At 43.4% G+C, this 13,327-nt stretch overlaps 1 protein-coding gene across 1 annotated transcript in view; it reads right to left on the bottom strand.

The window, feature by feature from the left end:
• Positions 1 to 13,327, bottom strand: part of LIPH (lipase H) — a 42,508-nt gene that overhangs the window by 15,844 nt on the left and 13,337 nt on the right. The window contains exons 2-5 of the mRNA XM_008705229.2: positions 9,257 to 9,624; positions 7,881 to 7,989; positions 2,540 to 2,641; positions 1,073 to 1,162 (exon numbers count right to left, since the gene is read on the bottom strand). Of these exons, the coding sequence (XP_008703451.1) occupies positions 1,073 to 1,162; positions 2,540 to 2,641; positions 7,881 to 7,989; positions 9,257 to 9,624 (669 nt within the window). The remainder of the gene's footprint in view (positions 1 to 1,072; positions 1,163 to 2,539; positions 2,642 to 7,880; positions 7,990 to 9,256; positions 9,625 to 13,327) is intronic.

Here is a 13,327-nt window from a genome sequence, read left to right as displayed (position 1 = left end):
TTATTTGCAGCATTTATGTTTAGTCTTTTCTTCTATACTTACACATGTACAAATACACATTTAAAAAAACAAACTGGGATTATCCCGTATAGTTTTGTGTCTTTTCCACTTAACATCCCATTGTAAGTGTTTTCATTAACCTGAAAATATGACTTTTTAACAATTACATTCCTTTATGTGGGACTACCATAGTTATTTAAGAATTTTCCATGTTGGATATTTAGACTGTTTCTAAAAATTTAGCTATTATAAATAATGCTGTGTCAGATATCTTTGCACTTTGTCTACCTTTTCCATTATTTCTCTAGGACAGATTTCTAGATATGGAATTTCTAGATCAAGGACACACCTTTTCAAGAGAGAGAAATAATTCATAATAGCTTTTAATCATATGGTTATTTCTTTTTTAAAATTTATTTTTTAAACTAAGTACAATTAACATACAGTATTATATTGGTTTCAGATGGACAATATAGTGATTCAGCAATTCTATACATTACTCAGTGCTCATCGTGATAAGCGTACTCTTAATCCCCATCACCTGTTTCACCTGTCCCCCCACCCACCTCCTCTCTGGTAACCTTCTGTTTGTTCTCTATAGTTAAGAGTCTGGCTTTTTCTCTGTCTCTTTTCTCTTTGTTCGTTTGTTTTGTTTCTTACATTCCACATATGAGTGAAATCACGTGGTATTTGTCTTTCTCTGACTAATTTCACTTAGCATAATGCCCTTTAGATCTGTCCATGTTGTGGCAAATGATTTGATTCATTCCTTTTTATGGCTGAACCATATTCCATTGTATGAATATACCGCATCTTCTTTATCCATTCATCTATCGACGGTTGCTTGGGTTGCTTCCGTATCTCGGCTATTGTAAATAATGCTGCAATGGGTTTTTTTTAAAGTAGTGTATTTGAGTAATAATTTTTAAGATATAATTTATATTTATACTATCTCTATCTTCTCAGATGATTTGTTTTCAATTAAAAACTATTACCCATAGGATAAGATCAGATTTTTTAAATATGCCTTTTAAAACCACTACTGTACAATATATAAAGTATCTGCACTTACCTCCCAATATTGTTTTGGGACAACCGGGTTGATCCAATCCTCCATTTGGGTAGAAGTCTATGTTTCCTAATGGCTCCTTGTAGCCCAGTGCTAAAGGAGAATATATTATGCATTTATTTTTGAACTTTTCACATCTCATAGTTCATTTGCTCAAAGGATATAGATAGGGATTGTGCTGTTGTTGTTGTTATACCTATTTAAATATTTTGCCCAAAGCTATCCAGCTAGTTAGTTAGAAAGCAGTGATTTCCAACTAGGAGACTATGAAGACAATAATGGAATTTATTTCCAGTATTTCTCCATATGCAGGGGGTTTTGGACACTCATTCACAGCAAGTCTGATAAAATGATAGTTCTCTTCTTTAAATTTGGTTGGAACCCTCTAACTGCCAGTGCTTTCTGGGCCTCTAATTATATTCATGTTAGTTTTAATGAATAAGAAACAGGAAAAAAATGAACTTATACTCTGTAAGAAACAAAATTTTTTTAACTGGAAACTCTTCTAGAAAATGGGGACCCAAAAAAATCATAGACTGATTTAATACTTGCCTATTCTCTTTAGCCTTGTAACCACAAAATAATCAGTAAAATGCTTGATTTAAACAATTATTTATACACGTATACATATACAGTGCACCATTGCAATAATAATAGCTATTATATATTGGGAACCTGCACGTGTCTGTGGGCATGGTACTGGGTGTTTTATATCTTTCTTCTAATTTTCACAATGTCTAAAAAGTGGCCATTGGTAAATTCGGATGAAGTAAGTTACAGATGACACTGAGGTCAGAGGGCTTACTGAATGAAATGGCACCACTAGAAAGGACAGAACCCGGGATCTGAGCTTAATCTCTTTCCTCAAAATTCACTCTCTCTCCAAGAATGAAAAATAAATTACTCTGTTCCATCAAGCAGTAAAGTGGCATTGAGGTACTGCATTTGAGGAAGGAGCGGAGGAGCAGAGGGAGAGGGACCAGCAGACTCTGTGCTGAGCGTGGAGCCAGACACACGGCTCGATCCCCCGACCCTGAGATCATGACCTGAGCTGAAATCAAGAGTCGGACACATAACGGACTGAGCCTCCCAGGTGCCCCTGTTCAAGGGTTTTTCAGGTGGTTGTATCAAAAGGAAGGTGTATTATAAAAACTACTCAGGCATCCACCCGCTGCATATATGGAAACACTTGTCCCCACAGTGTGCAAATCAGCCTGCACTAGATTGGTCAAGATGAGCACTTAAAAATAAGAAACGTCGATGGGAAAAGCACCTCCGCTCCAGCAAGACATCTTGGATGCCTACCTGAAACCAGTGTCCCTTCAGTATTTTGCTGGATTTGGAACACTGCCCTGCAGGAAAAGAGGGCCTCTGGGGGAACCTGATCCACCCCTGCATGATCCCCTCAGGGAGAGACTCTTTAGGAGGGTGGGAGGGGGTGCTCACTGACTGCAAGGACAGGACTGTTACCGTCAATGTCGGAATGGATGACGTCCACGAACTGTGCATCGCCAGGATCTAATCTGTCCTCAGGAGGTCTCCCGTTGAATAAAGGGCCCGCAGGGTCAAGACCTGGAAAGAAAACCGAGTTGGCTTGGCAGCCCCACGCCGTGAGTCACCGGCAGCCGGGCTTTGGATCCCTCCCCGTGAGGACGGCAAACAGGCTGCAGGGCACTGTCGGGTGGGCAAGCACTCACATTCCCATCCTGCTTTGTCAGGCTCCTCTCCACAGCCCTGGTAGCCTTTTCCCACAGAAGAGATGCCTACCATGGCAGTGCCCCCTGGGAACGGCATCCGGACCCCATTAGGAGCTGTATCTTGCTCAGGGCTCATCAGCAGGGAGTGAGCAGATGCAGGGGGACCAGGGCATGGGGACAAACCGGTTCCTCAGGAAAAAAGCTCCCGAGGGTACATATAAAAAGCAGACGCTATACTTATGCTTGTTCGGTCTTAAATGATCCAGAAACCTCCCTCCACCATTCTTTCTTGTTATTCATAAAACTCCTTTACAGTGTCCATTTTTATTCATATGTACCAGCTCATATGATCCACATCACAAGCCTGCTGGGAGGCAGGGTAGCTATTATTCCCATTTTACAGATGCAGGAAGCAAGGTTCAGGGAGATCAAGTGTCTTAACCAGAGCTGCAGCCTCACAATGCAGAGACCTCTCTCTGTTGAGCTCTTGGTTTCATTGCACTGGGTTTGGCAAGCGCAGTGGGAAAGTGTGAAACTCACTGGTCAGGCCAGGTATCAGTGAGGGAAATAAAGTGGGTGTCAGTTCCTGCAGGACTAACCCACCCCATAAATGCCTGAGCTGATTTCTTGCCCTTGGTCGATGTGAGCTGGGCGTTCCTAACCATCAGCTGGAAAAACAAGAGTCTGGCTCCGGGGATGCTGTAACCACAAACTAAAAACTTTAAGCTAAAACAACAGCAGCGATGAACCACCAAAGGTTCCCAAAGGCCCTGCTTCCTAGAAACCTACCTGGAGTGCAGAGGGTTCCAAGGGATGTCTGAGTCCTGAGTCTATGAAAGTCACCTGAAATGGCATCTTCCATCCCCTGGTGTTAGATATAAAATCCAAGAGATGGCGTTCTTGCCTGACTTCCCTGGTTCTGTCCTCAATATTTCTATTTCTTCTCTCCCAACTCTCTCGCTTCCTGAGGCCTGTCTTGATCTGCCTCCCTTCCTTACCCTTCTCTTCCCCACCCCTCTAGCTTTTCTTCTTCAGTTTGCTCTCTACTGAAACTGATGTGGGTGGCGATGGACCAACACCCAGACACCCAAGTCCACAGGACATTCTCAACACAGCAAGAGAAACTCATGACCTTAGAAAGAGTTTGCCAAGGAAGCCCCCTCCCCCCATAAGACAGCAGCAATTCTGGTCTAAGAAAAGAAACAGTGAGAGCCCCAGTTTATAGCAGCCTCCAGATCCATGGCAGAGAGATGGGCTAACTATAAACGTTCACACCAGAGCAATTTTGAGAGTGATGTGGGTGCTATTGTTAATTACATCGGGACAGAAGGCACAAATGGAGATGGTGATAGGAAGCTTGGATATATGATCACCTTGGTAGCAAATAACTGGCTTACAATGTCAGCCAAAAATCACAGTAAAAGTGCCCTAAAAAGCTATATATTTTGTGTGGACAGAGACCATTGGAGTCAGAGAGATGTAACTTAGGGCCCCAAACCTAACACCAACCAGCTATGTGACTTTAGGCAGGTCACTTTACTTCTCTGAACCCCATTTTTTTTTAATCTGCAAAATGGAGGTGGAATTAGCAGCTACTTCAGAAGACTTATAAAAGGACTCCTGGATCTGAATCCAGAACATTTTGAGATTATTATAGAATAGAAACAAAATGGGAAAATGGGGCTCTTTCTTATTGCTCGAAGATCATCAGAAAAGTGTCTAGATGATGCTAATTGACTTTTATTCCAGCATTAACCAATCTGAGAATTTGATGAAAGCCCTAGACCTCTCCCCAGACAGACAGACATCCAACACAGACCTCTCCGCAGACAGACATCTGACATTTTATGTGCGGTTTCAGGGCCCTCATTTTCCCATCCCCAACTTCACCATGAACTCTCCAAGGCGATGCTGTCCAATAAAAGTATAATGTGAGCTACATGTATAATTTTTAAATTTCTGGAAGCCAATTTAAAAAGTAAATAGAAATAAGGAGAATTAGGGGCGCCTGGGTGGCTCAGCTGTTAAGCGTCTGCCTTCGGCTCAGGGCATGATACTAGCGTTCTGGGATCGAGCCCCGCATCAGGCTCCTACACTGGGAGCCTGCTTCTTCCTCTCCCACTCCCCCTGATTGTGTTCCCTCTCTCGCTGGCTGTCTCTATCTCTGTCAAATAAATAAATAAAATCTTTAAAAAAAAAAGAAATGAGAATTAATTTGAATAATACACTGTATTTAACCCTGTTTATTTAACCTAGTGTATCTAGAATATTATCATTTCAACATGTTATCAATATAAAACATTTGGGATTTTTAAATATCAGTTTTTTAACCTAGTCTTTGAAATCCAGTGTGTGTCTTACACTGACAGAACATCTCAATTTGCATTAGCCTCATTTCAAGTGCTCAGTGGCTACACGTAGCTAGTGGCTACTGGATTGGACAGCCTAGCTCTATGGTCATTTCTCAAAGTATGGTGTTCAGACCACCTGAATCTTCTGCTTAAAGGTAGACTCCTGGGCCGCAACCCCAGAGTGCTGGTTCAGCAAGTTGACATTGTAACCAGCACCCCTAAGGAGATTTTTACACACCCTTAAGTTTGAGAAGCAGATGTAATGTATTATCTGGTGATGTAGGTAATTGGAATATTTTTAAATCCATGTATGCTCCGCCATCTTGTGTTAAAGAAGTTAATGAGAAATAGGGGGAGCCTGGCTGGCTCAGTCAGTAGGGCATGCAACTCTTAATCTCAGGGTCATGAGTTCAAGCGCCACGCTGGGCAGGGAGCCTATTTAAAATTAAAAAACAAAACAAACAAACAAAAGCAACATTAAGAAGTTAATGAGAAATAAAAACAGGAGAGGTGCCTGTAGAGAAAAAGCAAAAGGAAGGGCAGGTGAAAGGAGAGAAATGGCGGAAATGAAGCAGCCATTATGGTTTAGCTAATTAACAAGCAGAACCATCCAATGTGGGGGAGTTGGGTGTGAACTGCATCCCTAGACAACAGGCCCAATTCCTACTCCACAATCCAGTGAGGCCAGTCAGAAAAGGTGGTGGGAGGTGAGCAGAGAAGGGAAATGCTTCACCCCTGAAGCTGCCCTGGGGGACATCTGAAATTTACTTTGGGGATCAGAGAAGATGAGGCATCTGGAGAACAAGGGGAAGGTGGGGGGGCCATTAGTGGTGTCTGGGCCACAGAGCAGGGCCACGTGGGCCCAGAGTGGAAGGCAGGCTGGCTTGGGGAATTTCCATGCATGATCAGAAACTAGGTTACATGCACTCACATTCACAGTAGTGGTGGGAACAGATTTGCTGGGAGCAGAACAGGGGATGAGACAGAATGAGGCAGCGGTGGGCTGGAGTCTGCTAGGGCCAGCACGAGACAGCAGACTTTGCTCATCTCTTCCCAAACTTTGTGGTTGGTGATGTCAGGTTGGCAGCTTGAAATCAGCAGTGGTGAGCGTATTCAGACCATGGAGATCAGCAAACCCTACAAACAGGACTTTGTGGGGGGTGGGGTGGGGAGAGCTGTGGGGGTTCTTAACATACCACTGGGGCAAGTCCCATCCACCAGAAGAGCTCCCAACAGATAAGGGACACAAGCAGATTCAAGCTATCTGCCCTTTGATCCCATAAAGGAAATGAAACTTTTAAAAAAGATTTTATTTATGTATTTCAGGGGGAGAGAGAGAGAGAGCACGAGTGGAGGGAAGGGCAGAGGGACAAGCAGACTCCCTGTTGAGCAGGGAGCCCTATGCATGGCTCCATCCCAGGACACTGAGATCATGACCTGAGCTGAAAGCAGACCCTGCGCCACCCAGGGGCCCTGAGAAATGAAACTTTTTACAAAGGACATGTTGCTTTCTAAAACATAAAAATAATAATGTTAAAAACTTAAAAAGAGCTCTGCCCCCCCTAGGAAAGCAGGTAAATAAGATGAAGGTGGCCTTGGCTGCTTTCACAGAGGTGAAAGTGAGTAAAAAAGAACCAGGAAAAACAAAACACTGTGACCTCAAGTAGCAGGGCTAGATGAGACACCAGTGGGGTGTGTGTGTGTGTGTGTGTGTGTGTGAGAGAGAGAGAGAGAGAGAGAGAGAGAGAGAATGAGAATGAGAATGACTTGCTCTGGGCTACCAGTCAAGTCGCACATTCAGAGACTGACACTAAAAGTTTACCTCACAAATACAGTTGGTTTGAATCTCGCCTTCCTCTGTTCACATCTACCCTCCAGATTCGCCAGACTGAAAACAGGTCTCTCTGTGTGAGGAAGGATTCTGGGAAGGGTATGAATGGGGGGACAAGCCTTGAGTCTCTGAACAGAAAGCCTCCCTCAGCCTGTCTTCTGTGGCTGTGGAAAGTTACTGGAGCAGTAGGCAAGAGAACCCTGCAAGGGAGCCTTTGTTTGGGGTTTCACCTGCTGTGTTTCTGAGTTTTCATTCAGCTTTGTCCTGAAAGCTGATCTTCAGAGGGTAAAACCCACTATCAAAATTCCCATCTCATCTTTCTATCATGAGACTCCAACTGTGTCTGGGGATGGAAACATATTCGGTATATGGCTCAAGCTATCTTAGATTAAGTGAAAGGAAGACGGCTATCTATGTGGAGGGCACAGATCAAATCCCCAAGGGCCATAGCTGTATTTTCTTTCTTTTTTTTTTTAAGATTTTATTTATTCGACAAAGACAGCCAGTGAGAGAGGGAACACAAGCAGGGGGAGTGGGAGAGGAAGAAGCAGGCTCCTAGGAAGGAGCCTGATGTGGGGCTCGATCCCAGAACGCTGGGATCATGCCTTGAGCCGAAGGCAGACACTTAACGACTGCGCCACCCAGGCGCCCCCATAGCTGTATTTTCTAACCAGAAGAGAAATAAAGTTACCACCAATCTTTTCTATGGCATATACAATTTACAAAGTGCTTTGGGTGTATTTTATTAAATAATAACCTGAGGCCAATATTATCATGGTCTCTCCTTTGTACAAGAGGACACACACTCAGAGGGGTTAAGTAATTGGAAGAGCTGGCTTTGAACCCAAGGACTTGGACTGCCTGCATCATGTTCCCTCAGTAAACACCCCGCCCAGGCTGACTAACCCGTGCCCGTTCACAGGAAGCCTTACCTGTAATTCTCCCCAGCTGCCCATTGTACATCTTTCCAACAAACCCGGCTATGTGGGCTCCTAGACTAACTCCAATCATATAAATGTCATCAAGAGAAGCTCCTTGTACCTGGAATTTCAAGAGGTCCATCATTATAAATTGTGAGGGGCCGAGGAGTTGACAACATTTGGTGAAATTTCCTAAATTTGACTTTGGAAACAGTTCTTAGGAGAAACATTTCTAAGCAACTTATATCTATGAGCTCACTTAAATGTCACAACAACCCCATAAAGTAAATATCATTCTTTGGATTATACAGAAGAAGAAACTGAGGCCCAGAGTCAAAGTAACCTGCCCAGTTATCAGTCAGGTGGGGATGGGCACAGCAGGAGTCAAACCAGTCTGTTCAGCTCCAAGCCTGGGCCTTAACCTTTATGCCATGGTGTCTCCATTCATGCTTCTGCTAGAAATCAAGCTGAGACATCTCTAAATCCCTCCCAGTTGGGGAGAAGGGCAACGAAACATTTTGGTGAACTCCTTTATCTTCATGTTGGCCCAGTTAATGAAGTCACCATGGACAGAGAAGGAAGGAAGGAAAGGGAAGGGTGGGGGTGAGAGCAACACTAACCACAGTCTGCTGGGACAGCCTGTGGTGAGTCATTTTAGCATTATTCGCTTTCCCCGGGCTGTGGCTTAAGTGGGGAGCTTGTGTGAAAATTCTGCTGCCCCTGGCCACAATGGCCGCCAGGCCTGATTCTCTCTCAGATAGTTCTGATATAAAGTCACTTTTTTGGTTGCTTTTTGTTTGTTGTTGTTGTTTTGTAAAGGGGGCAATTCATGAGATAGATCACTAAATAAAATTTAAGATTTATTTAATCTTCGTGAGTCTTCTAAAAATATAAATCATACACACACAAAAATCTATCATCAGACCACATGTATCAGTTTGGGTCTTGGATAGTCAGGTCAGGAAACTTCAGGCATTTCTAGGAAAGAGAATAGCTCTAGAAGATGAGGAAACTCTACACAGTGAAGCCAGAAAACCCCCAGAGAGAACCTCTCTTACCCGTAAGACACCTTTATGTGAATTAGAAAAAGATGTCCCTTCCTGAGGACACTTTACTGTTATTGCTGGGAACATATCATAATAAATATATAGATCTATAATGTGTACCATGACAATGGTGCTCCCTTAGATGGGTGCCTGTGCAGTGCACAACTTGCACAACCATATCTATGGGCCTTCCCTCCAGCTGTGCTCTCTATCTTCCCTGTGGCTTAGCTGGATTTTCAAAATAGTCCCTCTGTTCACTGCAGATATGTCTTGGTTTTAAATCTCCAGATAACAGGCCAGTGTCAATTTGGCCCTGAATCATATAGGAGAATTCTCTCTTACCAACATCTGGTCGATAAATTCCTTCAAGACTACTGCTACTTTTCTGGTCTTACTAGAGGCGTGGTTGTATATTACAGTTGTAGCTCCTCGATTCCAATCAACAACAATCACATTCATGTCTTCCACATCGAGCAAACCCTGGACTAAGTCCTCCATCCAAACTGGAGGGGAGCCTGTAGGCCTGAATCCATGGACAACGAAGGTGGTTTTCTTGGTCACGTTCAGGTTCCCCAGAAATGTGGAGTTGACGGCTTGTGCACAGGTCCGGTTTCTTCTTGTGTAGAGCATCAACTTCACATTTAGTCCTGTACCGACCACTGCACTGTGAAAGCTCAGTCTGGTGAATGAAGGACATGTTTCATCTGTGTCTGAAAATAAAAATTAGATGGCATCATGACGGTTCTTTCCTTAGCTGGGCGTCAAGCAAGAGTGCTGCCCTACATTCGCTGGCCTTCTTTCTGTGCTTCAGAGCACCCAGCAGGAGGCTGGATCTAGTTAAACGAAGTTGCAAAGTCATACCTGATTCAGCATACATAAGTAGTGAGTTCTTTTTCACCAGGAAAACCATTTTTCCAAATCTTACTCTCCTTCAAGGTCTAACCCAAAAGTGGCCTCAGCGACACCTACTATGACTCTCTCAGCTTTAAATACTGTCTTTCATCCCAGAACTCCCAAACCCTTGTATGTATCTCATTGACAGCAAAATGAAAACACTTGCAGGGGTGTGTTATGGGTATGTGTCTATTTTGCTGGACCACCTCCTTGGAATGGGTGTTTTATAATCTGTGTATCCCTCCGAGTGCCCAGCACATAGGAGAGGTCTCAGTAACTGTATCTCCATGGTCCAAACACCTCTTTCTGTGTCTAGAGCACCTGCCTGGGACAACAGTGGAAAAAGTCACGTGCCCCGCCCTGAGCCTTTCAGTAGCATCTGAAACAGTGTAACATGGTGCCTTCTTGAACACCCTCCTTGTTCCTCAAGCACCATCTTCAAGCATTCTTCCTGCTATGTAATCTCTAAGGATGGCCTTAAGAGAAAGGTTGGGGATGGGGTGGAAGCAAAAGATGAGGCTGGAGCATCTTGTTACAGCAGAAAGTAAGAGACTATTTAAAATGTGTCACAAGGACATAGGAAGCCAGACTGAAAGGGCTTCCACTGGCCAGATCTGGGATATTTGAGCACTAAATAATTAAGGACAGTAATGATTTATGGACCTTTGGGGAAAATTAGGGATCCCTGATTCCATAACAAATAAACAGACAAAGAAACAAATCAATGGAATAGAAAAGAGGACTCTTGCGGTATAGTGCTGAAGGCCAGCTGGTAAATGTGGAGTGAATGCTGGGGGTGAAACTCATCATTTTGCAGCTATCATAATAAAGCTTGGTTAGGCAAGAATTATCAGTGGATGCTAAGCTGAGGAGGTGGTTATTTTGAGAAGGGGCACATGTGTATGGTCTTAAACTTTGTCCCACAGATTGCTAATTAGCAAGTAGGGGAAAAGCAGTAACTATACAATGGAGAAATTGAGCAACACCTTGACTAGGTCATCAAACCGAACATTACCAATGAGGGGCAGACACACACATGTGCCTGTAGCTGTAGTACTCCCGTGGGGAATGTATAACCTGAACCTAACCACGGGGGAAAATCACACAAACACAAAATGAGGAATATTCTATTTTCTTAAAAAAGGACCTGTAAGGTTTGGGTGTGATGTAACTGGCCAGCATTGGCAGGGAAGGGGGCTTGCAGTGCCCCCCCCCAATTTTTTTTACAATTCTATTTATTTATTAGGGGGCGGGGAGAAAGTACAAGCAGGAAGAGCAGCAGAGGGGGAAAGAATCTCAAGCAGACTCCATGCTAAGCACAGAGCCCGACGTGGGGCTCAATCCCATGACCTGAGATCATGACCTGAGCTGAAACCAAGAGTCAGATGCTCAACGAACTGAGCCAGCCACATGCCCCCCAAAAAAATTCTTAAAGAAAAAAAATTTTTTTCAGATGAAAAATAAAAAGGGACCCATATTCTTAAAAAAGACCAATGTCATAAAGGACAAAGAAAGGCTATGGAAATGTTCTAGATTAAAGGAGATTGAGGAGATGGGATAAATAAATGCAATATCTGGTCTTAGACTGGATCCTGTGATGGAAGAAAAAAATGTCATACAAGAAATTATTGGGTCAATTGACAAAATTGGGACATGAACATTAAATTAGATAAAAGTATGGTATCAGCATATACATTAATTGAATATATTAATTGAAGCTGATAACTATACAATGCTTAGGTAGGAGAAAATCCTAATTCTTAGGAAATACAGCTTAAGTATTTATAACTAAATGGCCACCTTATTTTCAAATGGTTCAGAAAAAAAATTGGGGGGCAGAGAGAGACAGCAAATGATAAAGCATAGATAGCAGATGTTAACAATAGGTCAATCTGTGTAAAGGGTTATTGGTGTTCTGAGTATTTTTTTTTTAATTCTTGTAGCTTTTCTGCAAGTTTGAAATTATTTCCAAATGAAAAGCTTAAATAAAAGGAAAAGGAAGGGGGGCGGCCATATCAGTGAGATACAAAGTGGGAGTGAGGTTGGGAGTTCTGATACCAGAAAATAAAAACAGGTAAGAATGCTTAAGTCTTCTGTTTGAAAAGGAACAGGAAGTTGGAAATAAGCTAAAGACCAAGATGGAAGGTGAAAGAGGGGTTAAGAGGGAAGGAGGGCTTTGGGGGCCTTGGGTGCTGAAATAGGTTGTTACTTCTGCAACATTATGTAAGGTCTTGATCAAGAACCATAATCAAGGGGCGCCTGGGTGGCTCAGTCGGTGAAACGTCTGCCTTCAGCTCGGGTCCATGATCCCGGGGTCCTGGGACTGAGCCCTGAGTTGGGCTCTCTGCTTGGCAGGGAGTCTGCTTCTCCCTCTCCCTCTGCCCCTCCCCCCCCAACTCGAGTTCTCACTAGTCTGCTCTCTCCCTCAAATAAATAAATTAATAAATCTTAAAAAAAAAAGGAACCACGATCAAATAAAAGTTAAAAGTAAATCTCTGATCAACACTGGCATGCAGATCCAAACTCTAATGTTTGGGAAGACTGTTTTTTTTTAGTATAAAAATTATTTGAAACTATGCTATGAGCCACTCTCCTACATGCTATTTGGCTGAGAGAGAAGAGGCAAGTTGGAGGTGAAGTGGAGCAACAATCAGTCCCCAGGTGCAAGCTGGAGATGGTCCTTTAGGGTATCCAGGAGAGGGGCAAGGTCCTATGGATGGCCATTCTTTGTGGGAGGGAATCGAAGGGGAAGACTACTGACTTGCGACTGGCCAACAGGAGACTGGAGGGCCTTGGGAAACACCTGTTCTGTCTTCCCCCAACAGAAACTGAAGAACCATTTGCCGCGGGCCTTTATTCTCAGTGAATCTACCCAGGAAGACTCTTCCCTCATTCTGAGCCTCAGTACTCCATCCTGGCATCTCTACCCTTTCTTAATAACCTGGGTCCATTCAGGGGCGCCTGGGTGGCCCAGTCAGTTAAGTGTCCGACTCCTAGTTTCGCTTAGGTCATGATCTCAGGGTCGTGAGATCAAGCCCTGTGTCAGGCTCTGTGCTCAGTGTGGGGTCTTCTTGGGACACTCTCTCCCTCCCCCTCTGCCCTTACCCCCTGTGCTTTCTCTCTCTCTTTCTCAAATAAATAGATAAATCATTTTAAATAAATAACCTGGGTCCATTCATGTATGCTTTTATTTGAAACTTCTTGCAAAGGCTCTGGTACTCAGCAATGAATGACATTCCAAAACAGAATGAGCAGAAGCAGCTCAAACAGAAGGTTAAAAATTGAGGTTTTGAAATTCCTCATCCTAGAAAATACTGGTTAAAAACTGAGCCCCATACTCACATAGTCCTCTGTTTCCTCTAGCATGTATAGTAAGGCATGCTCACAGTTGTCTGTCTTCCTGGCCCCCCAGTTTTATTGAGATATAATCAAGAAATAAAACTGTATAAGTTTAACATGTAAAGCATGATGATTTGATATATGTGTATTTTGTAAATTGATTTTCACAGTAAGGTTGAC

Source organism: Ursus maritimus, unplaced genomic scaffold (genome assembly GCF_017311325.1).
Source record: "Ursus maritimus isolate PB19 unplaced genomic scaffold, ASM1731132v1 scaffold_4, whole genome shotgun sequence".
Lineage (NCBI taxonomy): Eukaryota > Metazoa > Chordata > Mammalia > Carnivora > Ursidae > Ursus > Ursus maritimus.
Note: the sequence above shows the minus strand (reverse complement) of the source record. Positions and strands in the feature narration are given on the sequence as shown.